General features: G+C 50.4%; 1 protein-coding gene across 4 annotated transcripts in view; it reads right to left on the bottom strand.

Annotated features, from left to right (window-relative positions):
* Positions 1 to 26134, bottom strand: part of RANBP10 (RAN binding protein 10) — a 70120-nt gene that overhangs the window by 4677 nt on the left and 39309 nt on the right. For all 4 annotated transcript variants that reach the window (XM_082711794.1, XM_082711791.1, XM_082711792.1 and 1 more), the window contains 8 exons: positions 13464 to 13631; positions 7939 to 7961; positions 5814 to 5998; positions 3435 to 3547; positions 1842 to 1950; positions 1583 to 1731; positions 1187 to 1391; positions 388 to 509 (listed from right to left, as the gene is read on the bottom strand). In XM_082711794.1, coding sequence (XP_082567920.1) covers positions 388 to 509; positions 1187 to 1391; positions 1583 to 1731; positions 1842 to 1950; positions 3435 to 3547; positions 5814 to 5998; positions 7939 to 7961; positions 13464 to 13631 — 1074 coding nt within the window. The remainder of the gene's footprint in view (positions 1 to 387; positions 510 to 1186; positions 1392 to 1582; positions 1732 to 1841; positions 1951 to 3434; positions 3548 to 5813; positions 5999 to 7938; positions 7962 to 13463; positions 13632 to 26134) is intronic.

Here is a 26134-nt window from a genome sequence, read left to right as displayed (position 1 = left end):
GGGGACCCCAAAAAGGAGAAGGCAAGAGGGACCTTGGGGCCAAGTTAGGTGGACCAACCGTAGCTGAGGGGCTTTTAGTCCACCTAGCACATGACGTAGGAGTCTGGATTCGACTTTCCCACTTCCCACCCGCTAGAGTGCTCGAGAGAATTCCCACTCTCACCAAGTCGCTCCAGCCTCAGACGCAGCAGCCCTGGTCTCGGCATCAGGCCACGGGCCCTCCCACTCCAAGCACGTGTTCCTGACTACGGTGCCAGTGGATCAGGTCCACTCAGAGCTTCTCAGGCTGACAGAGCCTGCCCATGCCAACCCAGTCCCAGGGGACAGAAGTCATCCAGGCTGAGCCACTACCACCCCTGCAACACCATACCAGGCCATGGTTCTCACCCATGCTGGACTCATCTGTCTGTAGGTCCTCATGCTTGTAGGCACCGTTGACGATGCGCGTGGCTACACTCTCCAGCACACCATTGGGGTAATGCTCTGCTTCCATCTCCATCTCACTGTCACTGTGGAGAAGGGTGCAGATAGGAGCTGGCCAGGCAGATATGGTTGGGAGCACCCTGGCTGGGCCTCCATTCAGGCTTGCCACAGGTCGCTGTGGGTAAACCAGGCTCTAACACCTGGCCCCTACTCTGACATCAGCTATCCCCAGAGGCCTGTCACCTGATTCTAACTCTTGTCCCAGTGCTGCCTCTGTGGCTCTCCCCTCCTTGGCCTTTGTGTGAGTTGACACACCCCTTCCACCCATTCCTCTCCCAGCCCCAGGTACCAGAGACCCTTGAGAAGTATCTCTAGGCACCAGACTCAGGTCCAACCCTGAGGTATGCCTGGAGGCAGCAGAAAGCCACTGGTAGTCTACAGCCTAAAATCTCAGCTGCTCCATCTGTCTGACTGCAGGCCACACCCAGTCAAAGCTTCTTCAGTGGAGAACCTAAGGGTTTTTCCAGGCTCCGCAGGAGCAGTGCTTATTGACAAAGTCAGGGCTGAGCAAAATGACAGCTGGATCACAGGCAGGGCCAGAAGCTGGAGCCAATGCCTGGCCTGGCAGGTCAGCAGCACCACTCCAGGCAGACCTGGGATGGAGGTGGGCGGTTAAGGGCAGGGGTGGCACTCGGACAGGCTGCAGTGAGCCCAGCTGGTGCAGAGCAGAAAGGAGGAGGAAGAAGCAGAGTAGGACAGGCACCTGGTCTCCTGGTTACTGGTGCTGCTGTGGGGCTGGGACTTGGTGGAATCTGTTGAGTTGGACTCGGAGTAATTGACGGAGGATGGGGATGAGGAGGACGAGGAGGACGAGGAGGAGGAGGAGGAGCTGGGTGCAGGGTATTTACTGTGGTTCTGTTTGCTTTTCATGGATGCGACGCCATTGCTGCAGCTGGGACTGTCTGCTCCTGGAAACCAGGGAATAGTCACAAGAGGAGGGGTGGTTTACCATAACGGGGCCCGAGGAATGACCACAGTGGTCCCATTTCCCTTCCCCCAAATCCAGGAACGAGCCCTGAGCCCAGCCCAGGGAAGGGCATGTGGGTGGCCTTTCTTCTCCACACCAGTTCTTCCCCGAGCCCTCTGGAGAGTGGCTGACCTGTGTTGTGCATGTGGGAACTACTAGGGCCGTGTCGGGGGCTGAGGCTGGGGGAGCCAGGGTAGCTGTCCTGGGACTTGGGGCTTCGGGAGCTCAAGCTGCGGACCTCACTGTCGGTCCCATTCACCATCTCCACAAATTGTCGGCACCTGCAGAGGGAGCAGAGCGGCAATGCTCTGGGCTTGGTCTAGGCTGTATGTTCCCACCACCAGCTGAGAGGGACTGGGTTAGGGGGGAGATGGTGGTGCCCAAAACTTACTTGAGCATGAAGAGCAGGTTAGGGTTATGCTCCAGCAGTCCTGGATAGAAGCGCTGTGTGGTCTCAATGGCCTCACCCACACGGCCCTCCAGCACCAGCTTCTGGATCTCTGCAGAGAGCAAGAGTATGGCAGTGAGTGAGGGGCTGCAGACTTTCTTCACAGCCACACGCCTGCACACTACCAGCCCCAAGCATGGACTAGCCAACGGTCACGGGCTGGCTCAGAGTAGCATGTCTGGTTGAGATGCTCAGAGAAGCTAAAGAAAGAACCTGGCCCCCAGCCCCAGAATAGACCCTGGTTTCTGCCAAGTGTCAGGGAGTCTTCAAAGAACAACAGGGGAAAACAGAGGCAGGACTCAGTGCAGAGGCAGGAGAGCAGATGTGGAGGCCTCCTCCTACGGAAGTCAGTCGCCAGGGACCTGGGCACGGGGAGGGGTTTTGGCTGTGGGAGCATGATCTGGGGCTGGGCACCCAGGCAGCTTGGTGGCCCTAGGGGCTCCTCTTCAGACAGACTTCTCTCTTTTCAGGCCTCACAGTGGGGTGGCAATGGGAACACAATGGTTTCTGGGCCAGGGCCCAAGTCTTGGCAGTCTTCAGGGGCTGCAGCGTGCTCCCTGCTGGGAGAGAAGGCCATCCTCCTCATAAGGGCATCTCTGACGTTGACACCTCTCAGGCCATCAGCATCTTGCTCTTGCTCTGGGGCCTGGTGCATCTTGCTGGGAGCGACTTCTGGGTCTGAGGCTCTCATTCGTAGATCCCAAGTCTGGGATCCCTTTCCGTCTGTCTGGCTGGGCGTAGCTTCTCTGGGAGACACAGACACATGCACATACACAGAGACGACAGGCTCAGAGAGACGCAAGCAGGCACACACAGACACACACATCCACAGACGCCCATTCTCCTTCACTTGCCTCTCCTCTTCCTATCTCCTTTCTGGGCTCGGTTTCCTCTTTCCCAACACCCTCCTTCCACAAAAGAGCCCCAAACACACAGTATATAGGCCAGTATGTACATTAACAAAGTTTCCTTTGGCTCCTTCCCGTGGTTGTCTGCAAAATGCAGGACCAGAGCGGGGTGCGGAGAGAGGTGCTACCACAACAGCCACAGAGGACCAGCCTTCTCCCTGTCTAACTACTCAGTCCTTCCTCTGGCCGGGAGCCAGCACAACTACTAAGGCTGAGTAAATGGCAGAGGCAGGACATTGGTCTGAGAAGATGCAAACACACTCTTCAGAAGACTATGAACACGAGGCTGAGTAGGATCCAGGATTCAGGGGAAGGAAGCAAGCATGGAGGAGGGGGATCCAGCCATGCCAGGCCCCAGCCTCTGCCGGGCCACCAGAGTGTGCAGCAGGGAGGCTGCACGGAGGCATTCATTCCCATGCTGCCAGGCCGTCCATCTGGGCAGTGTTGTCTTGAAGGAGGGACAGAAGCAGAGCCTGGGGCTGGGCTGGGGCTGTGGGCTGGTCTCATGGTAGTAAGGACCAGAGCTGAATAGACTCCTGATAGGTTACCCAAGGCTGGCATGAGCCTGAGAGCAGAGTTAGGGACGGGTGAGGGAAGGAGGGAGAGGGGAGAGGAAAATCAACCTTACTTTGTCTGTTCTTTATGGATGCTTGTTCTTCCTGAATCGGGGTTTCAGTCATTCGGGCAAAAGCCGTGGCTGTGGCACAATACCCATGATGCACCAGGTAAGATGAGACCATGCTAGAAGAAAGGAAATGCTCACGGTGACACTCTAGAACTGCATTTCTCATTGATCACCTGATGGAACAAACTATCTCCCTATCTGGGCTTCCTTACACATGTGAAGGTGCAGCCTTCACAGAATGAGAATAAAGAGGCTGCAACAAGATGGAACACCCACCCTCCGACCCCAGCGCTCACGCAGTCAGGCTAGGGAGGAGCTAGTCACCACAGCTGTCCTCACAGCTTGGAGGAGGGGCTGCAGTTTCTTTGGAATATGCTGTCCACAAGCAGGCGAGTATGATAACAAAAATACACGCACAGGCACGTACCGTCTCCTTACAGCAGCGGCTGCCTCTTGTGAACTGTGGCGAGCCCAGAGATGGCTGACAGTCTCTCAGAGTCAAGTGGTCTAGGAGCTGCCCAGACCGAGGCGATGTGTGCCGTGTGTGTGCCTTCCAGACACACAGCAGCTCCTCTGTAGACGGCCCCACATACCCAGCATAAGCATTCCAGTTCAGCAGGCGAACCTGGCCCTCAGGAGTGCTGTCTCTAGTGGCTGATGGGCAGCTAGCCCATGACCCAAGTCACTCCACAATACACCCAGCCAGGGGCCCAAGAAGCCAAGAAATAGGCAACCCAGAGGCCAATAGGAGCACAGCCTCTGGGGAAAGGCCTGGAGAAGCGCAATGCCCAGTCGCCATTTAATTGCACCGGCAGCTGGCTCAGCGGTGGCACATGTGTGTCTGTGTGCATGCACACACACGGAGAGCAGAAGGGTGAGCCCTCACATCAGATGTCCACAGACCTGAGTACCTTGGTGTAACATGTATCCGACACCATTACTGTAACTGCCAAACACCAATGTGAAAGGCACAGAAGTTCAGCTGTGCGTCTCCTCATGTTTTAAGGGTTAAGTGAGATGACACATAGAAAGTGCCTAGCACCATCAGTGAAATAAACCTCTGATAATGAAATTATGTATTTATATTATACTATGAATAAAGATAACTTATGAACACAAGGGCAAACATTTTGGACAAAACATGGTTCAGAGGAGTCCACGCGCAGGTCAGATACCACTAATATATATGGTCCACTGACTCATTAATCCCACTTCTTGAAAGGACACCAAGAAAATAATCTTAAATATGAAAAGCACTTTACTTACAAAAGGGTTGCCCACACAAGCAAAACAGAGGAAATAACCCCCCACCAAGGCGGGTAGGTGCTGGCAAACACCACATATGAATACACACCGGCACACGCACATGTCCAAACACACTGCAAGCTGAGAGTATCATTCCCTCCCTAACATGGCTGGGGAAGCTCCACCTCTCCCCTTGCCTGTCCCAGCAAGCCTGCTTCAGGGACTGGCATTGTACTGGCCAGCTGTCCAAGGAAGAGCTTTTCAACAGCTCTGAGCACTAAAACCAAAACAGTGTGGCTCTAAGGATCTGGCCACATAGTCCCCGCCGCACCCCTCGCCTCTAGCTGCCTCTATACCCATCCTTAAAGAAAGGAAGACTGCACGAAGAACCCAGTGTGCAACCCAACCCCACCCAAGGGACCCTGCTACCTGGGTGCCTTTGCAGGCCAATAATCAGGGCTAGTGGAAGCCCAGCCCTTCTCTGCCCACACTCGTGAGTCAAGCTAACAAGCTAGCCCACCTCTGGCAGAGTGGGTCCTGGTTATTGTCTCACTCAGGCCTGCAGCTGGCGAGAAGAGAGACCCAAACCTTGCCTCCCTTCAGATTCTCAGCAAGCCTGGCTTCCAGGATGGTCTGAAAACTAATCATCCAAGAGCCAGATAGGCTGGCCTCAGGAGGATTCTCTTCCAGCCATCACTGCCATGGATGCCTGGGACTTAGATGGATGATGACCCTGAGAGATGACCTCAGGCCAGAGTCACAGCATGATGGATACTCCCTATGGTGCAAAAAAAGTCCACAGACGAAGAGACCACCGGGCATCCTAGTACATCCTCCGCAGAATGACCTGGAGAAGGAAAGCAGCTCTGCTGGTGATAACTACATGCAGAGCCTTCCAACCCAGGTGAGGGAGCAAAGGCTTAATTAGGAACAGATCTGGAGAACTGAGCAGAAGCTGCTCATCTGGTAAGAGGGAAGGAGGACCGCTGCAGGCAGAGTTACCCCAAGAGTGCTTTCCAGAAAGAATGGTTACCCACTGGAGTTCATAAGAGCAGCTTGAAGCAGTACAGGGGCCTATGGGAGAGTGAAGCCCCTGTGATGGGCCAGGGCTGGAAAGGGCAGGAGTGGGGAACTCACCTCTGCAGCACCGCCTGCCACTCGCCAAGCCGAGCACTAATGGGGAAGCAGTGCACAGTGCCTTGGACCTTGGCACGCCACTCCCGCATGTAGTCCTCAATGTCAAACAGGAAGGGCTGCTGCCCAAAGTTGGCGTCCACAATCTCCCCGGGTGTCTGCAGGCCTACGGTGGGGTAGAGGTTGGCCTGAAGAGGAGAATGAAATGTCAGTTGGGCCCTGAGGGCAGTGGGGCAGCAGGGCCTCGCCTTACCTCTGGTGCAGAGAGGGAAGGCGCTGGCTCCTGCGGGCCACTACTCCAGCTTTTGAAAGAATTGCAGGCTGAAGGAGGCAGGGCTGAGTCACATTCTGCCCACCTCCTTACCAGAGACACCATTCCCCAAAGCTTAAGGACAGAGAGCAAAAGAAAAGCAAGCCAGGCTCAAAGTGCCTGCATCAGAGGCTATGCGCTCCCCAAAAATCCAAGGTCCCCGTTTGGGGGTCAGGCAGGGCACACAGAGGTAGACCAAGCTCCACAATGCTACAGGGATGCCCATGAAGATCTGATACATGGGTGGACAATGGCTCCTTTCCAAATGATCTTGGACCAAGGATCCCTTTGCCACCAAAAAAAAAAAAAAAAAAGGCTGTATGACAGGGCAGGAAGGGATGAGGTGATAGAAAAGGAAGGTGGGGAGGAAGACAGCTTGGCCAAAGTGGGTAGGTGGTTTGGACCCCCAGAGGCTGGCAAAGGGTAAAGAGAGGCCACTGTCCCTCCTGTCAAAGGCACACTAAGAGGAGGATCTTCTGCCTAGTGAGGTGTGGGCATGCCCCTCTATGTGTGGTGGGGCTCCCTGCTTTCCCTCTATCCCCTGTCATAGCCAACTTTTGCCAGAACACTCCCTCACTCACTGTTTCCTGTGGCTCCCTGCTGCTACCGAACAGTGTCTTGCTGGCCACCTCCCCACTGTCACTGGGCCCCCGTCCTCTCTTCCATTTTCCATCCTCACGCCATGTGTCATTCCTGAATAGCCTATGTCTTTACGCATGCTGGGTTCAGCCTGCCACAAGCTCTGAATCCTAAGACTTCCATACCATAGGCAAAGCCTACCCGCCCCAAGCAAGCTTTCCCTGACCGTCACCACCCTCGGTGACACTGCCCACCTTACAGCAGCCGTACACTTCCTAGCACTTGGCAACTGGCTATATTCATGTCTGCTTATCTCATGTTACATCTCCACAACTAGACCATTCCCTAGCTGAGACCAGAATTCTCCTGTCTTTCTCTTTGCCTAGGACCAAAGCCCCTCTCTGGGCCTTCCAGGTGGGACAGGAGGATTCTGATCCAAAGTTAAGAGTCTCTAACAGGATCCTGAGTGCTGCAGTCTGGGCTTCAGAAGGCCACTCAGATCACAAGGGCCTTTCCCAGGGCATCACAGGGGTGCTCCAGATCCTAAGGCAATCACCAGAGTCAGCAAACCTCTTCTCTTTCCAGAGCCCAGCCAGGGCGCACAGAGCCCAGCCAGACTCCCAGCAGTCTGGGTGGAGGCCTTGCATGTGACGAGATCTGTGATGACTCATAATAATGAAGGACTGGGGTGCAGAAGATGGGGATGATCTGTGAACTAAGCCAACAGGAAACCTCACCCTTTTCTAAAAAGAGAAAACCCCACAAAGCTCACCTCTTTGGCTCGCGCATACCCTGTGTGGTAGCAGACCTAGTTCCCTAGGATAGCAGCCTTCCTTAGGAATCTCTGATGAGCAGTCACCAGGACCGGGCTCACTAACAGTTGAGAACGATGCTCTATATACACCAGTCCACTGGCTGTAAGGCACACAGAACTGGCCCAGACCGGCTGAGCCATGGAGCTACCCTCATCTCCACCCAAACCATCCCCCCAGCTGCCTTTGGAAATGCCACAAATCACTGTCACCTGCTAAGAGTCATGGAGGAAGAGCAGGCCTTGCTGCTGGAGAGAGAGGAAGGCCACGAGATACCCCTACTGGTACTCTCAAGCTGACAGCACAGCATACATCCCTGTTTGGGGAAAGGGCCAGGCTCCACACCCTGCACTTGCAGGTTCCACCATGCTCCATCCCAGTCAGCGCCCAAGAGCCCAGAGGGAGGAGACCCACCAATAGTACTTACCGGGAGGTCTGTGAAGGCTATACCTGCAGAAGGAAAGAACAGAAATGAGGCCACTTGGTCTCCTATGCGTCTGTGGGACCGCAGAGGGTCCATCACAATGCCTGGGGAGGGGCTGGTCAGCACACATCTCTCCTACAGTAGAGGCCAAGCAGGTGCTGGGGCCTGGTAGGTTTAGACCCTGGCATTCCCTTTGCTGGGTGGCCTTGCTGGAAGTAAAGTCAAATACTTGAATATTTGCCCACACATCTTCCACTCTCTCAGGGAAAAAGCCTGCCAGGAAGGACTAAACCCAAATAATGTACCCTGAGGCCTCCGCAGGCCTGATCCTTCTTTTGATCCAACAGGTATTGACGGAGATTTACTGTATACGCCAAGCCCTTTTCCATCCATCACTGCATCTGATCTGTATACCAGCTCTCAGGAGCAGGCGTTCTTATCCCCATTTTACAGATGAGGAAAGTAAGCCTCAGAGGTGAAATGATTTGCCAACAGTCATAAAACTAGCAGAAGCGGTACACCCAGACTCTTTCCTAGCCCGAGGCTCCAACATCATCTCTAGGCTGACAGAGAAGTGGACACAGGGAGGGTGGCAGCTGCCCATCTCCAGCCAACTCCCATCCAGAGTCTCCAGAGCTTTCAAGTTGACAAATCCTAGGTTAACAGGGGCCTATTTACCCTCTGACCCTTCTGCCAAGGGAGGGGGCTGCTTCCAGGTTCTTCGGCCTTGAGCTGGAAGTGAGAGATGAGAAAAGCTGCCCAAATATGTGAGCAGAACAGGCACCTCAAATTATCCACCAGAGCATTCATGTTCTATAGATCGAGCAATGGCTCATGGAGAAAGGTGAGCCTTCCAAGGACTCACAGCCCTTCCATTTTTTGAAAATTCTTATATCTTCTAGAAGCTCCTGAGCTTTTGGACTGAGAAGTTTCCAAGCCACTCCTTAGAGGTCCCAGTCACCTTCCCTAACTCCTGCCCAGAAGAGAAACCGAAACCCAGAAAGAGAGAGGAACAGGTGAGGGTTTCATGGTAGGTCTCCCAGTGAACCCGAGGCCAGAATCCTGTCAGGCAGCTGGCACATACCCTGTGCCTGCTCTATGCTGGGTCCTGGTCTCAGGGCCTCCCAAGGAACCATTTCATCCTCAGAACAAGCTTAGAAGGCGTATACAGTCTTGAACATTAGTTTACAAAAGAAAAACCAACGTGCAGAGTAACTGCTTACATTCTTTGCCAGGCTATTTTGCTCCTGAGTGAGGGAAGTGCACAAACCCCACGATCTGCCTGCCTGAAGCCACTTCTCAGCCCCACATGCAGAGTGGCAGTTACAGAGCTGGCAGAGCGGAGGCTGGAAGCCCCTCTGCATCCAGGAGAAGACCTCAACGTCCACCCTTCAGGTCTGCACAGGAGCTGCCCGTGCAGAGCTCAGTGTGGGCAGGCTGCAGCTGCTATACTCTCTGCTCATGCAGAAGACCCACGGGCCCCGGCAGAAGGAGGTCCAGACTCCATCAGTATCTGCAGAGTGACCGTGGCAATTGACCCAATCTTTCCAAGCCCATCTGAAATAAGGGGGTAACACTAATCCTGACACTTCAAGAAAGAAAGGAGAAACTGAGATACCTCTATAAGAACTGCTTCCAAAACTGTGAGGTTTTAGTACAAGCTGGTTGCAGTTGTGCCACAGGGTGAGGCAAGTGCCACACTTCTGGGCAGGGGAAGACCCAGCCTGGCGTGCCTAGCTCTACCTCACAATGGCACTCAGGAAGGACAAGGCCTTGAGGTGCTTCCAGGAAGATGAGGATAGAGGTTACTCCACCCCCTATTGCGCCGGACAAGGACAACATGGCTCCCCCAGACCTGCAGGTCTCTGGGAGCCTCCACAAGGCCAATGTGGTGAGATCTGGGAAAAAAGTCAGGCAAAGATCCAGGATACAAACAGAACATTCAAACTTGCTGATAAGAAGTGCTCTGAGCCAAACAGACATAGGTCAGGGGTTAATGAGGCTGAGGGTATAAAGCCTCTAAGAGCACATGGATGTATAAAAATGACTGTAAATGTGTGGACCCCTTGTAGGTGAGACATCATTTCCTGTCTCCATTCATTTGCTCATTCATCCTTCCATCAAGTATCTGCTAAGACTTCCCAAGAGCCAGGACCTCAAAGTGTTGCCAGCTCCATGCAACTAACAATGACACAGACAACTGACCACTGACACAAGGGCAAACGCCGTGACAGAGGAACGATGGAGCAAAGAAAGCAAAGGAATGGGGGAGGTCAGAGGGAAGAAACATGCTTCTACTTCTCTAAAGGGGAGAAGGTAAGGGTTCGGGTTCTGAAGATTAAAAAGCAGTGACTGATCCCAGGTGAGATTCTAAAGCACATTACTGATAAGCTGGCTTATGGAAAGGAAACAAGGTCATTAGAAGATTCACCAAGTAGTCTATTAATCCAAGTTCATTGCCCTTCCATTAAATTCTGTGATCTAGAAAATGCAGGGGACGGGCCATACATTTTTCAGTAAGGTCTCAGTAATATCGATGTGGCCAAGACAGAAAAACAAGACTTTCAAATGACCATAATTAAGTGATTCTTAAATAGCTACACCCTGAAGGACTCAGATCTCAGCCTTGTTCTCTTCGAATATTTTTTCAAGACCTTGATGAAAACATACATAAACATGTTTATCAAATTTTAGGTTAGTACAGTGCTGACAAGGCTATCAAATATTTGAGAAAGAACAAGCAAGATCACAGACGATCCTGACAGGTTGGAAAAATAAACAATATCCTCTAAATGAGTGAGATCTTGCATGAGGTCTATAAAACAGGTGGAAGTGGGAGATAAGAGTTTAAAAACAATGTGAGGGTTTGGGCTGGCATAAAGATGTCTGAGAGCTCCTTACAGACCTAGGTACCTGACTGACAAAGAGCCTGGGGGCTTGGCATGCCCACAGGGCCCAGATGAGAGAGATGAAGGTGGAGAGAAGACAGCAGGGTATGCCCCGGACTTCATCCCATTGCCCTGTACCAGGCAAATGTGGACAACCTGGAGGGATGTGACAAAGGCAAGAATCCAGAGCACAGACGAAAGACTGAGACTGGGACAGGAGAAGAGGGACATGGGTAAAGAGGCCACAACTGAAGCCCCTGGGACTCTAACAGCAGAACAAGAGCCAGGAAACAGCTGGAGTCAGAGAGCAAAGTGGGTGTAAGAAGCCATCTTGAGACCCTGTCCTTAGCTGCCAGCTCACCAGCTGGGTGCCACCACCAACTACAGCCAGGTGGCTACAGATTTCAGAGGATGTCTCCGGATGTGCACCTGTTTCACCTCTACAGGGTTTATGCTATGCTCTTGGCTGCCCACTATGGGCAGTGGCATCTGACTGTCCTGTTGAGGAATTCTGACTCCTGGAATGCCTGGGTGGCTCAGTCATTGGTGTCTGCCTTCGGCTAGGGTCATGATCCCAGGGTCCTGGGATCGAGCCCCATGTCAGGCTCAGCAAGGGGCCTGCTTCTCCTTCTCCCACCCCCTATGCTTGTGTTCCATTTCTCACTTTCTCTCTGTCTAATAAATAAATAAGGGGGCGCCTGGGTGGCCCAGTGGTTTGGGCCTCTGCCTTCAGCTCGGGTCATGATCTTGGGGTCCTGGGATCGAGCCCCACATCGGGCTCTCTGCTCAGCGGGGAGCCTGCTTCCCCCTCTCTCTCTCTGCCTGCCTCTCTGCCTACTTGTGATCTCTGTCTGTCAAATAAATAAATAAAAATCTTAAAATAAATAAATAAATAAATAAATAAATAAGATCTTTAAAAAAAGAAAGAAAGAAAAGAAATGCTGACTCCTGGCCTCTCGGTCCCAGCCACCAGCAAACCCAATTCCCACTCATGCAGCCTAATTCAGCTGATGTTCATCTCATGGAGAACCCACACAGAAGTCATCTCTGCCACCTTCTTACTGCCCCTCAAGCCAGAGGATGTAGGCTTCCTAAAAGTTAGGTTCCTTTTTTTTTTTTTTTAAAGATTTTATTTATTTATTAGACAGAGAAAGACAGTGATAGAGGGAACACAAGCAGGGAAAGTGAGAGAGGGAGAACGAGGCTTCCCACCTAGCAGGGAGCCTGATGCAGGGCTCAATACCAAGGACCGTGGGATCACGACCTGAGCCGAAGGCAGACACTAAACAACTGAGCCACCCATGCACCCCTACAAGTTACGTTCTAAGGAAAATATCCAATTCCCTTTTCTTGCAAGGCCTGTGGCCAGCCTAGCTGATAGGATTCTGCCAGATCAGAGACCTCTGCAAATCCAAACAGGCAGGCCCAGCAGTTAGGCACTACCTCAGGGCCATTTTGGCCAAGGGCTCCTCTCACTCAAGAGTCAAATACCAAATACCAGTCAGCCTCAGTAGGGCAAGACACCACAATAACCAATGTCTCCCTATCTCCCAGGCTCTTATCCTAAATCTCTCCACATGTACAGGGTTGCTCTTCCAAGAGATCCTTCAGGGCCCCCATCACTCCCCACTGACTGCTGCTCCTCCCGGCTTCCTGATCCTGGCTAACAGCACCACTATCCAGCCTCTTTCCCATCCTCTCTTCTTGCTAGTGCACCCCATCTGTCACTAAACCCTCCTGGGCCACCCTGGCCTTTGTCAGGCTTGTTCCCCATGGCCTGAACCAATCGCCACGACCTTGCCTTAGGTTATCTACCTCTTCCCCAGGCCCTCCCTCACTCCTGTCAGTCTCTCCTTTGCAGTTGCACTGAAGGACTCTTTTATTTTATTTTATTTTATTTTATTTTATTTTATTTTATTTTAAGATCTTATTTATTCATTTGACAGAAAGAGACACAGCAAGAGAGGGAACGGAAGCAGGGGGAATGGGAGAGGGAGAAGCAGGCTTTCCGCTGAGCAGGGAGCCCAATGGGGGACCCAATCCCAGGACCCTGGGATCATGACCAGATAAAGACAGACACTTAACGACTGAGCCACCCAGGTGACCCCGAAGGACCCTTTTAAATAGAACTCTGTCCAGGTTGCTATCTGTTAACCTGTGAAAAGGCCAGAAAAGACCTGGCCCCATCTGACTCCAGCCTGTCTGTTTACCTCCCATACGAGAGCAGACCTCTTGTTGCTCCATAGCAATCAGCATCCTGCACGTTGGAAGGGCCAGCCAAAGTCAGGACCCAGGCCACCCACGTGCAAACCACTACCACCGGCAGGTATATACTTCTTACCAAGACCAAATCCAACTCCACCAAGTGTTACACAGGCCGGGGCATGACCATGACCCTGGTCTTTTCTCAGCACCAACCCTAGGCTTGACAAATACTGCTAAATGGATGGATTAACAAAAGAAGCACCTCCGCTACCTTCCCTTCACTTCACAGGGCTCCAATGCCTGGAAACGGCGTCAGTTCCCCAGAGCTCGGCAGAGGATCAGTGACCCTGCTCTGGTGTTCCAGCCTGCCTGTGGGCCGCTCACCAATCAATGTGGCTCTATGGGGTATAGTCTCTAGGTCCCCTAGGCACCCACCAAGGCTGTGGCCATTCTTGGTGTAGAAGCAGGTGCTGTTGATGAGGTTGACACAGCAGCCAATCACATCTCCTGTGGTGAATGTGGGACCATAGGGCTGGCCAGTGCCAGAGGAGCAGAATGAGTGCCCATCATCGCCATGGTAACCATAGGAATGTTTATCCCAACCTGTGGAGGAAGAGAAGAACAACAGGTGAGTGGAGGTAGTTGAGTCAGCCAGACACACCACCTGGGTCTGAGCTCCTGTTCCCAGCCTGCTACCACCTCAGTCAGTACTCCTGGCCTCTTAGAGCCGGCTGTGGACAGGGGTAGGGCTACGCCCAAGGAGCAGGGAGTCCAGCACATCAATGCACTTGAGGAGCTGAAGCAATCAAGGGGCCCAAGCTGTGGTTAACAAGAACCAAAACCATGAGTGACCTGGAAGGGACTTACCAGAAGGCCATGTGTATGACAAGGAAGCGGTCAGGGAAAATGTTATGAAGGAAAGGGGCTTAAACTGACCTTTGAAGGGTTTTTAAACATATTTTTTAACTGAAGTATAATATACATGTAATAAGATTCTCCCTTTTTAATGGACAGTTCAGCAAGTTTTAACAAGTGTTACCACCATGATCAAGACATAGAAATTACCGTTGTTCCAAGAAGTTCCCTCATGCCTCTTTGCAGTCAGCCCCACTCCACCCGCCCCAGTCCCTGGCAACACTGATCCGATTTGTTCCTAAAGTTTCACCTTTTCCAGGATGTCACAGAAATGAAATCACAGAACACAGAGGGTCCTGTGTCTGACTTCTTTCACTTAGCACAACACATTTGAGATTCACCCACATTGTTTAGGTGTACCAGTATTTTGTTTCTTTTTATTGCTGATGTAGTCCTCCATTATATGGATATGACACAGTTTATCCATTCATTAGTTGATGACATTTGAGCTGTTTCGATCTTTGGCCATTGTGAATAAAGCCAAAAAATACTTACATACGGCCTTTGCGTGGACATATGTTTTCATTTCTCTTGAATAAATACTTAGAGGTGGTATTGCTGGCTCATAAAATAAGTGTATGTTTAACTTGATAACAAACTGCCAAATTTTTTCCTACGTGGTTGTACTATTTGCATTCTCACAGCAATGTATAAGGCCCACTTTCTCACAAACACCTGTTATGGTCAGATGGTGGGGGTTTTTATCTTACTCTTTTAGCCATTTTAGTAGGTATTAGTAGTTTCAATGTCATTGCAGCTTTACTGTGCATTTCCCCAATTACCAAGGATCTTTTGAGCATCTTTTCATACACTGAATCATCAGTTTGTTAGAAAAACTATTGAACTATGCAAATTTTTAACCAGGTTTTTTTTTTTTTAAACAGGTTTTATTTTATTATCATTTTTTAAAAGATTTTATTTATTTATTTGTCATAGAGAAGCGGGAGCGAGCACAGGCAGACAGAGTGACAGGCAGAGGCAGAGGGAGAAGCAGGCTCCTTGCCAAGCAAGGAGCCCAATGTGGGACTCAATCCCAGGATGCTGGAATCATGACCTGAGCCGAAGGCAGCTGCTTAACCAACTGAGCCACCCAGGCGTCCCTTAAACAGGTTTTAAAAAAAGATTTTATTTATTTATGAAAAAAGAGACGGGGGAAGGGCAGAAGGAGAAGACTCCCTGATGAGCAGGGAGCCAGTTAAAGGGCTCAATCCCAGGATCCCAGACACTTAACTGACTGAGCCACCCAAGCGCCCCTTTAAACCAGTATTTAAAATTGGGCTGTGTGTCTTATGAAGCTTTAAGGATTCTAGATATAGTCTGAATACAAATCCTTTTATGTGTTTCACAAATATTTTTTCCCAGGGTATGGTGTGTCTATTCATTTTTTTAACAGTATTTTTCTTTTCTTTTCTTTTTTTTTAAAGATTTTATTTATTTATTTGATAGACAGAGATCACAAGTAGGCAGAGAGACAGGCAGAGAGAGAGGAAGCAGGATCCCTGCTGAGCAGAGAGCTGGATGCAGGGCTCAATCCCAGGACCCTGAGATCATGACCTGAGCTGAAAGCAGAGGCTTAACACACTGAGCCACTCAGGAACCCCTTAACAGTATTTTTCAAAGGACTGCTGGGATTTTGATTGGGATTGGGTTGAATCTATAGATCAATTTGGAGAGAACAGATAGCTTAATAATAATGATTATTTCAATTTCTGAACATGGTATATCTCTCCTCTTATTTAGGTCTTTAATTTCTCTCAACAAGGTTTTGACCAATTTTTCCCTACTCTATTTTTCATGCTATTCTAAGTGTTATTTTAAAATTTCAATTTCCAGGGCGCCTGGGTGGCTCAGTGGGTTGAGCCGCTGCCTTCGGCTCGGGTCATGATCTCAGGGTCCTGGGATCGAGTCCCGCATCGGGCTCTCGGCTCGGCGGGGAGCCTGCTTCCCTCTCTCTCTCTGCCTGCCTCTCCCACTACTTGTGATTTCTCTCTGTCAAATAAATAAATAAAATCTTTAAAAAAAAAAAAAATTCAATTTCCAATTGTTTTTTGCTATTACATCAAAATATAATTGATTTGGGGATGGGAGTATAGGATCAAGGTTTCTTTTGGAGTGACAAAACGTTCTAAAATTAGATGAAGATGATGGTTGCACAGCTGTGAACATGCTAAAAATCACTGATTTGTATACTTTAGATGAGTGGTTTTTATAGCATGTAAATCTTATTTTGATAAAGCTATTAAACATATACACACATATATTGGACTTTTTATATATTCACCTGGTCTCCTGCAACCTTGTTAAACACACCAATTAGTTCTGGTAGCTTTTATGAAGATTCTTTGGGATTTTTAAATATATTGTCTGAGAATAAAGACAGTTGCATTCTTCCCATCTACTCTGCATGTCTTCTATTTCTTTTTCCTGGCTTACTGCACTGACTAGGGCCTCCGTACATGTTGAGTAGAACTAGGAAGAGCAAAAGTGAGACCTCTGAAGTATACCACAGTTTTGTACAGGGAAAAGAGTGGAAAAGGTCACTCCGGGAAGGTAAAGGCATGGGCACAGATGGCACCAGAGGGTGTGGGCTGCAGAGGGCCTGTCTGCCTGCTTGGCTAAGGAAAAGGAGTAGAGCCCACAGGGCTATGGCAAGCCAGGACCTGCCAGGGTAGGCGAGCCTGACAGGCTGGCAAGCAGGTCTACTTCCCAAAGCAGCCCCTTCAAATAGCTTTCCCAGTCTTTGCTGCCTCCTTTGGGTCTAAGCAGCATGCCTATGTGAACATGCTTAAACATACCCCTCCCTTCCCAAGTGACGTGGGTAGAAGTTCTCCGCTGGGAGGGAAGCTCTCTCCAGAAAGGCAGAGAGGTTGAGGATCTGAGTAGCTGAGAAAGGAAGGCAGGGCTCAAACATTTTCAGTATGTGCAGATGTGTGTGGTGGGGAAGGGGAGGTTAGGCCAAGGGTAGCGGGATGTGGGCAGACTGTAAGCAGAGGTATGGGGGTGAAGCAGATGGATGACAAGGACAGTAGTTGGCAAAGGAGACAGAGGGCATGGATGGAGAGGCGGAACTGATCAGGCTGCAGAGCCCAAACTCTGCCCTGCATTTGTACTACTGGGCTCAAGGACAAGTTGCTTCTCCTCATCATATTATCCATCTCAAGCCTTATGTACCCTGAGCTTTCATTTCTTTTCAGCCAGGAACCCTCTGGTTAAACAAAGCTTCCCCAGAACCCACAGTGGGGAACACACCAAAGCTGAATGGCTCTCACTACTGAGTACAGGACTCAGAGACCTGCTGCTCCCCTCTCAATAGCTTTCTACCACATCACAAGGAAACTATCTTGAGAACTTCCCAGGGCTGGCTTCAGAAGGCGCAATGCCTAGAGCCAGGCTCTGTTCCCACATTTCCCATTCTTCAGAGATACTGGAGATAGGGGACAAAGCTCAGGGGACAAAGTGCTATTCTGGGCATCAACAGGCCCAGGCATGAAAGGAGTCTTTCCACTGCTGGTGGGTTCATAGATCATCTGACTTCAGGGAAGCACTCTTCTGGGGCACAGCGATGCCCATTCCTGCCCAAGGGCTGGCTGATGAGGCTACCAGAGGCAATGGCTCTCCTCGGGCCTCCATACAGGAGGCCATAAGGCTCTGCAGCAGCACCTGCAACTACAGAAGGCCACAAAGGAAGGGGGTCCAGCTGAACAGCAAAGTGACAATTATCCCTCCAGGTCTGGCTCAGACTGTGCTTAGGGCCCCAGGCCTGTCCACCAGCTTCCCCTGCCTCAGGATCCTCATCCACACGCCATACCAGTCACAGCCATCCTCCCTGGATCTTTCCGATGGAGCATGGGCGCTCCCCACATGCGACACAGTAACTGACCACACTGGGGCAACCTGTGAGGAGAATGTGGCAATAACGCTGCGTATTTGTCACAACAGGTACTGCCACTTCCACCTCGAGACCAGGGGCCTTGCTCACCAGCCCACAATGCTGAGAAATAGCTGAGCTGGGATTTGCACCCAAGCCTTCAGGTTCCAAAACCCACGTCTTCCCTGTCATGGGTCCTATCTCATTTGGTGTGGTAACCACCGGGGCAGTAAAACCGCCCCCAAGCCCTAGACCCTCCACAGAAGGCAGTGGTTAGATGCACTGGTTTTAGGGCTCTGTGGACCTCAGATCTCTGACTTGCAGTGACTCAGGAGGCCTCCAGGCCAGAAATGGGGAAGGGCCAGATCTCAGCCCTAGAAGAAGACAGAGGCACTGGTGCCTCCTGCCTGAAGGCTGCAGCTGCCTGTCTTGGCTCTCCAAGGTGTCCCCACCTTTCCACCTCACCAGGCAGCCACGGCCACCAGACCAGAACACACATTTCCACCCAGTGCCCACTGGAAAAGGGTTCCGAACCAAGAAGTCACACTTCTCACATACAAAGAACATGCATATGATCCAGACAGAAAGATAGGAGCCCTTCACTTTAGGCCACAGGCCTAAATTCTCAGCATGGAATCCCCCAGGACAGGCTGTTCTGCTAAGTACCCTACCGCTGCAAGAAACCCAGACTTCCGCTCCAGGGGCCTGGGATGCCAGGGACAGAAGTGTGGCTCTCAATGGTGCTTGAGCAGCAAAGCTTTCCCTAAAGCCAAGCTCACCACTCACCACCTCCTGAGGCCAGGTGGTAGTGGGGGAACACTGTCGAGGAAAGCCACTGCCCATTCTAGCCCTCTGCAAGAATCCTTAGGGAGAGCAGCTTGCTGTCCTATGGGTCCTCTCAGAACTCTGCCCACAGCTGTTGATGTTCACTGGGTCCTCCCTTTGTACCAGTTCATCATGATCCAACTCTAAAGCCTGCCCCTTCAAGTTTTCCATAACATTACTTGGCCCCCTCTCCCCCAGCACACTGCTCACATCCCTGATCAATACTGATTCCTACTGAACCTTTCAAGTCACCAGTCACTGTTCCTGACAATGCCCCCTAACTATCCTCTCTGGCCAAGACATGAGGTCCTTGGGGCATGGGCCATATGATCTCATCACCATTTCTTCCAGGCCTAGCACATCAGGAGTCTGAGAAGTAGTACATGTATGTACACACACACACACACACACACACACACATCTGTGTGTTCACGTGCAATGACCAGTTCTAGCCCATTTTTCTCTCACACAAGGATGCCCCCGCCGGACAGATTTTGTATGCAGATTTTCTGTCTAGAAGATAGAAAACTTGAACTACAAGATTTTCTTTCTTTTAGCTTTCTCAGATTAAAGCAGTAAGTACTCCAGAAATCCTAATAAAAATGTGGCCATTTGGGGGCGCCAGGGTGGCTCAGTTGGGGAGCATCTGACTCTTGGTTTCTGGTTTCAGCTGGGGTCATGATCTCAAAGTCATGAGATCAAGCCCCAGGCTGGCCTCTATAATCAGCAGGGAGTCTGCTTGGGATTCTCTCCAGATTCCTCTGACCCTACCCTCCATGTATTCTCTCTCTAAAATAAATAAATAAATGTATTTTGTTTTAATGTGGCCATTTGATTTATCAAAAGTAGTAAAATCACCCAGAACTATTTCCTTAATGGTTAAGCCAAATGAATCAAGGATAAGTGGGAGATATTTTTGTCTCCATGTATGGGAGCTCAATAACTATCACCAAAACAACAGATGCTTACATTTCCAAAGGGCTAAAATAGAAATTTAAGTATTTTGAATGCTTTTCTTAAAAAATAAATTATGTAATTATTTTGACAAAACTACCATCAAGCTATAAATACGGATTTTAAATTTTAAAAACACGAAGAGCTCAATTAAAAAAAAAGTATTTAGTTAGAATCAATTCAAGAATCACCTCAGGCTGTCTGGAAAATATGTAAGTTTTCCTGTTTTTGTTTCCAATTCCCAAATGATTTATCAATTATATAGATTTACCCAAAGGAAGAAAATTTAGAGTCCCCATGGTACACTGAATAAAGCTTCCCCAAAAATGTCCATGTCCTAATCCCAGAACCTGTGAATATGCTATTGAAGATTTTGCAGAAGAGATTAAGGGAGGAAAAAGTGATTAAGATAAGGCTCTTGAGGGCGCCTGGGTGGCTCAGTGGGTTAAGCCGCTGCCTTCGGCTCAGGTCATGATCTCAGGGTCCTGGGATCGAGTCCCGCATCGGGCTCTCTGCTCAGCGGGGAGCCTGCTTCCCTCTCTCTCTCTCTCTCTCTCTGCCTGCCTCTCCATCTACTTGTGATTTCTCTATGTCAAATAAATAAATAAAATCTTTAAAAAAAAAAAAAAAAAAAAGATAAGGCTCTTGAAATGGGAGACTGGACTGTCCTGTATTACCTGGATGGGGAAACAATGTAATCACAAGGGTCCCTGTAAGAAGGAGGCAAGAGGGTCTACTCAGGAAAGGTGATGTGGGGGTGCCTGGGTGGCTCAGCCATTAAGTATCTGCCTTCAGCTCAGGTGATGATCCCAGGATCCTGGGACTGAGCCCCGAGTCGGCCTCCCTACTTGGTGGGAAGCCTGCTTCTCCCTCTCCCACTGCCCCTGCTTGTTTTTCTCTCACGCTCTCTGTCAAATAAATAAATAAAAATCTAAAAAAGAAAAGAAAAGAAAAGCTGATGTGAAAGCAGAGACCGTTAGATGCTATGCTGCTGACTTTGAAGATGGAGAGATGGGGACACATGTTAAGAAATTCAGGTGGACACCAGAAGCCAGAAAAGGCAAGGAAACTTATTTTCTTCTCTAGAGTCTCTGAAAAGAAGGCCACCCTGATGACATCAGGAATGATCAGTGTAGAAAATAAACACCTCAGCTCTTTGTCTCTTGCTCATCAGAGTGCTATGAAGTTAAAAGCTTTTGCAAGAAAAACACAGAGCTATAATGTATCTTCAATTGAAGCCATGATTTTATAACCAATGTTTTTTCCAAACACAATTAAGAGCCTGTATGTGAGGAGAAGGTACAAATGTGTGTGTGTGAAAGCTAGCTTGGGGTGAAAAATGGAATGTTAATCACTTCATTTAGTAACAGTGGCTGTGGCAGTGGCTTGGCTTAGGGACACCATGCTACCTTTCCATTCTCTGGAAAGGACAAGCAACCAATCCACTTAGACGACTAACAAAGGCCTGCCTACTTCATGGGGCTGATAAATTAGGGGCGGGGAGAGGTGTGAATGCAACAGAGAAGACATAATATATGTATTTTTAAAGATTTTATTTATTTATTTGACCGAAAGAGATCACAAGTAGGCAGAGAGGCAGGCAGAGAGAGAGGAAGGGAAGCAGGCTCCCTGCTGAGCAGAGAGCCCAATGTGGGGCTTGATCCCAGGACGCCGGGATCATGACCTGAGCCAAAGGCAGAGGCTTTAACCCACTGAGCCACCCAGGTACCCCGAGAAGACATAATATGTAAGCAAACCAGCAAGCAAACAAGAAAACACCTGATAGACACAATCTGCTCTGAAGGAAACAAAGCCAGGTGATGGGCTAGAAACGGGATTGGGGATGGCGATAGTGTAGTCAAGTTAGACCTTGCCAAGCTCTGACCCTTACACGGAGGTGTGCTTAACGAGAGAATCAGAAAAAGAACTTTGGGGGCAAAGGGAATGAGCTCACCATATCTGAGAAACAGGAAAAGACGACCAGTGAGGCTGGAGCTGAGAGACTTACAAAGAGTCAGAGCAGAGTCAACAGGACCCACTGGATGCGCGTGCTGCTGGTCTGAGAGCAGACAAGGATGCTGCTCAGGTTCTGTCTGGGACAAATGGGTGGATGGTAGTACTGCCTACTAAGAGAAGGAGCAGGCCTTTCAGACACGTTAAGTCAGAGCAGGTGGGTGGCTATACAAGGCCAGTGCAAGACTGTGGCTCATCCCAGATGCTCAAGGCTGAGATGGGGAACACTCACTAAACAAACAGTGGTATAGACAGAAAATTTAAAATGAAGTCACTGGAGGATTTTCCTACTGTGTTGTCCTGATACAATGGCTTTCTGTTTTCCCTTTGGGAGAAAAATTCAGGCCAGTCAAAGACTAGAAAAAGCAGAACAAACACAGAGAACGGCACCAGAAGCCCAAAATAGATGAGGAGATGTTAAAGGGCACGAAGTTACTCTCGATGGATTAAGTTACCCCACTTGCAATGAATCCTCTCCCCAGGCCTTGAGAGGCTGTATGGCAGAGAGAAGTTAGTACTACCACTGCTGATCTTGAGGAATCAGGCAGACAGGAGAAAAAAACAAAAGGCTACGCCTGATTGCAGTTGTACATTCTGCAGAGAGTCTGTTGTCAGTCTCAAGCTAGGGTCCTACAGAGGGCATGTGGCCTGTCAGGAAGAGACACTGTAGCCCTGGGTACCAGGGCAGAAGTGTGGCCTGAAGGGCTTCTGCAGGCTGGTCCTGGATACAGCCTTGTCCTTCCAAGATGGCAGGCCCTGGGCAGTCACTTGCCTCCTTGGACCTTGGTTCCCTTCTCTACCAAGTAAGGGGGGATCAGTTGGAAGGTCTTGTCAAATAGCTCTAAGGTTAACCTTAAAAAATACTGAGTCTCCAAAATAATCAGAAGGTACCATAAACCCCATCTGAAGGTTGAGGAAACTGAGGCCCTGAGAGGCTACAGGAGGGCTAGTGGTCTTGTAGATAACACTCCCAGAAGCTCAGTTCTCCTTTCCTCTGAGGGACACTCAGGTGAGAACCAAGCAGGTGCCCACAAGGGTGAAGCTACTACCTCCTCCTTGAGGTGGCTCCCAATCCAATCTCAGGGAAAAAAAGCAAGATGCTCTGAAAGTAGAACACTTGAATTCCCCAAAGACAGGGCTCCATTTAAAAAAAAGAAAAGAGGGCGCCTGGGTGGCTCAGTGGTTTAAGCCGCTGCCTTCGGCTCAGGTCACGATCTCAGGGTCCTGGGATCGAGTCCCACATCGGGCTCTCTGCTCAGCAGGGAGCCTGCTTCCCTCTCTCTCTCTCTCTGCCTGCCTCTCTCTCCATCTACTTGTGATCTCTCTCTGTCAAATAAATAAATAAAATCTTTAAAAAAAAAAAAAAAAAAAGAAAAGAAAAGAAAAAAAGAAAGAAAGAAAAGAAAAGAGAAAAGCTTGAAGTAACCCCTACAAGGTTTTTGGACCCCAAGCTAAGCTGACCTGACCAGTACTACTTCCTCCTGGTATCTGGCTGAATTCCATCAACTGTGAGAAGGGACTGGGCACAAAGCCTTCTAGCACCCCTCCCTGAAGGCTGCAAGAACAAACAGTAGGGTAGGTGAGCAACGAATGCTAGGATTTGCCTGCAAGCCCCCCTTCTTTAGGGGATAGCACTCACCTTCTCTCAAGTAGCTCCTCCCCGTACCCATCCTGTCTGCAGTGGGAACTGCTAATCCTAGTAACTCCTCCTCCCTGACCCAAACTGGATCAGTAAGAGAGCTTCCTGGAATTTATCTACAAGGATGCTGGGAGGAGAGTGGGTCTCAAAGCTCTGGGCTGCCATTGTTCCCATCTTGTGTTGAAGGTTTGACAGCCTAAAGCTAATAAGCACAAAGCAGGTGCAAGAGGCAGAGAAAGAAAGTCTCAGCCTTTGAGTCCCTGAGACCATACTCCTCTGTTTTACCCTGCCTGAGTTCTGGCAGACCAACCTGGTTAGAGATGGGTTTCTCTCCCTTAAAGCAACCAAAGTCCTCTGGCTAAAGGGCCCATGTCTAAGCATCCTTTTGTTCACCTTGCATAATACCTGGTCCACAAAAGATGCTCAAGAAATGTTTGTTGAAGTAAAAAGGGAAACATGGTCGAGGGCTGGCGGGAAGTCTGAAGTACAGGATTTCAATGGTCAAACCACTTCATGACACACTGCCAGTGGACAGTCCTGGGCTTGACTGTGACAAGTTTTGTTGTCATTTTTCTTTTTTAAGAAAAGAAAAGCAATCAGAGCTGTCTGCCTGCATCCTGTCCCCAGTTATACAGATTAATGGTGAAGCCACTTCTGGGCCCGGGAAAGAGGCCTGCAGATAGGCGGTGGACCTGGCTCTATACCTAAGTCAGTTATTTAGCTCCTCTGGGTCTGTTTCCTCTTCTATGAAATAAGGCAGCTGATACAAGTATCTCTGCCCGCTCTGGAAAAATCCATGAATCTAAGCCCCCCTTCCCATTAAGAGGGTCCAGCAGCTATGATGACTGTCGTACCTCTGCCTTGGTAGCCTCCCCTCTAGCCGTACCACCCTCTGTTTCAGAAGACAACTCCAAACAGAACCCCTGCGGCCAAAGCCAGCACCTTCTAAGTTGGTAGAAGGAGCAATAATCACCCTCTCTGGGTGTGCCTGGTGGAGTGATAAGGCCAGGAATGAGAGCTGTCACCCTTACCATAGGACTGTCTACAGAAGCCAGCTGTCTGAGAGGACACTGGGATGTGAGGTCCAGAAGGAAACAAGGGAGCACAGCTGCCTGGGTCAGGCCCTGTAGGAAGTCAGGTCCAGGTAGTTCTGAGGCAGAGGATGGCTGGAACTGCACAATGGAGACAACACTCTGACCGAAATGCTACAACTAACCATTCTTCCCTGTCTAAAGAGAGTAAGCCTGGTCACTCCCAGAGAGAACGAATGGGGAGCCAGCCTGGCACCCACACAGAAAAGCCTGTCGTGTCAGACACCTATCAGATGCCAGTGACGCAAGGAAGGGGAAAGCCAAACCTCACTGGGGCCAGGAGGCCCAAGGTGCCCACTTCAGACGCTCTGGCACCACCCACTTCCCCTTCCATGATCACTCAGGGCGGCACAGTCTCCCTCCCAGAAGTGTGGGGGTGGCTGCGGGAAGGAAATGGTTCGTCATCTCGGCGCTCCCAGACGCCATCCCTGGTTACAGTGCCCTGGAGGAAGGAGACTCCCGCGGGGCTGCCAGGGACTCCAGCACGATTGCTCCAGGCACCCACCCCATGCAACTTCCCTCCGCAAGACACGTTAGGGGCCTCCGTGCAGGGGAACTAGGAATGGAGAGGACTCTCCCCACTAAATACAAAGATTTCTCCATCATCACCACGTTAGCACAGAACCTGGGAAGGGGGCTGGAGCTGTGCCTGCCCATTAGCTTCTGGCCCTGGCCCATGACTGACCAGCATACAGAGGCCAGCCCATACCCCACAAAGCTAGCCTAAGCCTTGGCCCCCATGCCACCAAGCCAGCCATCTCTCCCCAATAAATGGGTCCCAGTCAGAGCGGGGCTTTGAGTTTGAATCCCAGTTCCGCCACCCAGCCCTCTGGGTTCTCTCGACTGAATTCTCTCAGGGTGGATGAGAGGATCACACGAGAGCGGCTATGGAACGGCAGCCTGCAGGAGGAACTCACCCTCAAGTTTCCCTCCCTCTCCATTCCTAGCACCAGCTTCATGGTCAATCCTGGGCACTTGAGACTTCCTGCTTCCTTTATTCCCGAGGGAGCAAGGCGGGTGGACCACCCATCTGTCCGAATAGCTCAACAACGGCAGTCCCAGGCCTGCTCCACTCTTGCTTATCCCCGGTTTCCTGGAGAGGCCGCTCGGCTGGCCTTCAGCGCACTTTACAGACCTCAGCAGCCATACCTGGTGACTCTCAAAAGGTCACTCGTGAGACTGGCTATGGAGGGAAGGTACTGGGCTGGCTGGGCCAGGGTGCTTGTTGAGCCTGAGGCTGCTGCGGAAGGAACACATGTGTTCTGGGAGACCTCCTGGCAGGGCTGCTTCTCAAGGATGGCCACTTACTCAGAGCCATCCCTCCCCAGAAATGCATCAGCCAAATGTTTCTCCCCAAACCTCAAGTACCTTAAAAAATCTGACAGACCCATTGCCCGGAGTAGCTCAACAATGGGTAACAGGAAAGCAAAGGACAACTTTTTACTCAGCAGAGGCAGCGTGGTGGCATCAGAGAAGGCCCATCATAACACTCACATGGCTGCTACCCCAAACTCTCAGAACCCTGGGACCAAGGAACAGGATCTACACAATCCTAAGGCTAGGTCTCTGGTACCTCCAGGCAAAAGGGCTCAAGGGTACCCTGGGAGTCTGCTCTGCATGGAAGCCAAGGTAAGGAGCAGGAGAAAAAGGCTCTGCAAGTAGATGGCGACAGCGGAGGCTGATACCGGGTGAAGCCTGCCCTCACAGGGGGATCCAGGCCCTCTACTGAGAAGAAGCAGGTGTCAGTTTGAAACCATGGGCAAGGCCAGGGGGTGCATAGCCAGCACCCGCATAGAAGGGG

Source organism: Mustela nivalis (assembly GCF_964662115.1).
Source record: "Mustela nivalis genome assembly, chromosome: 18".
NCBI lineage: Eukaryota > Metazoa > Chordata > Mammalia > Carnivora > Mustelidae > Mustela > Mustela nivalis.
The sequence above is the reverse complement of the archived record's forward strand: the minus strand, read 5'-3'. Positions and strand labels throughout refer to the sequence as shown.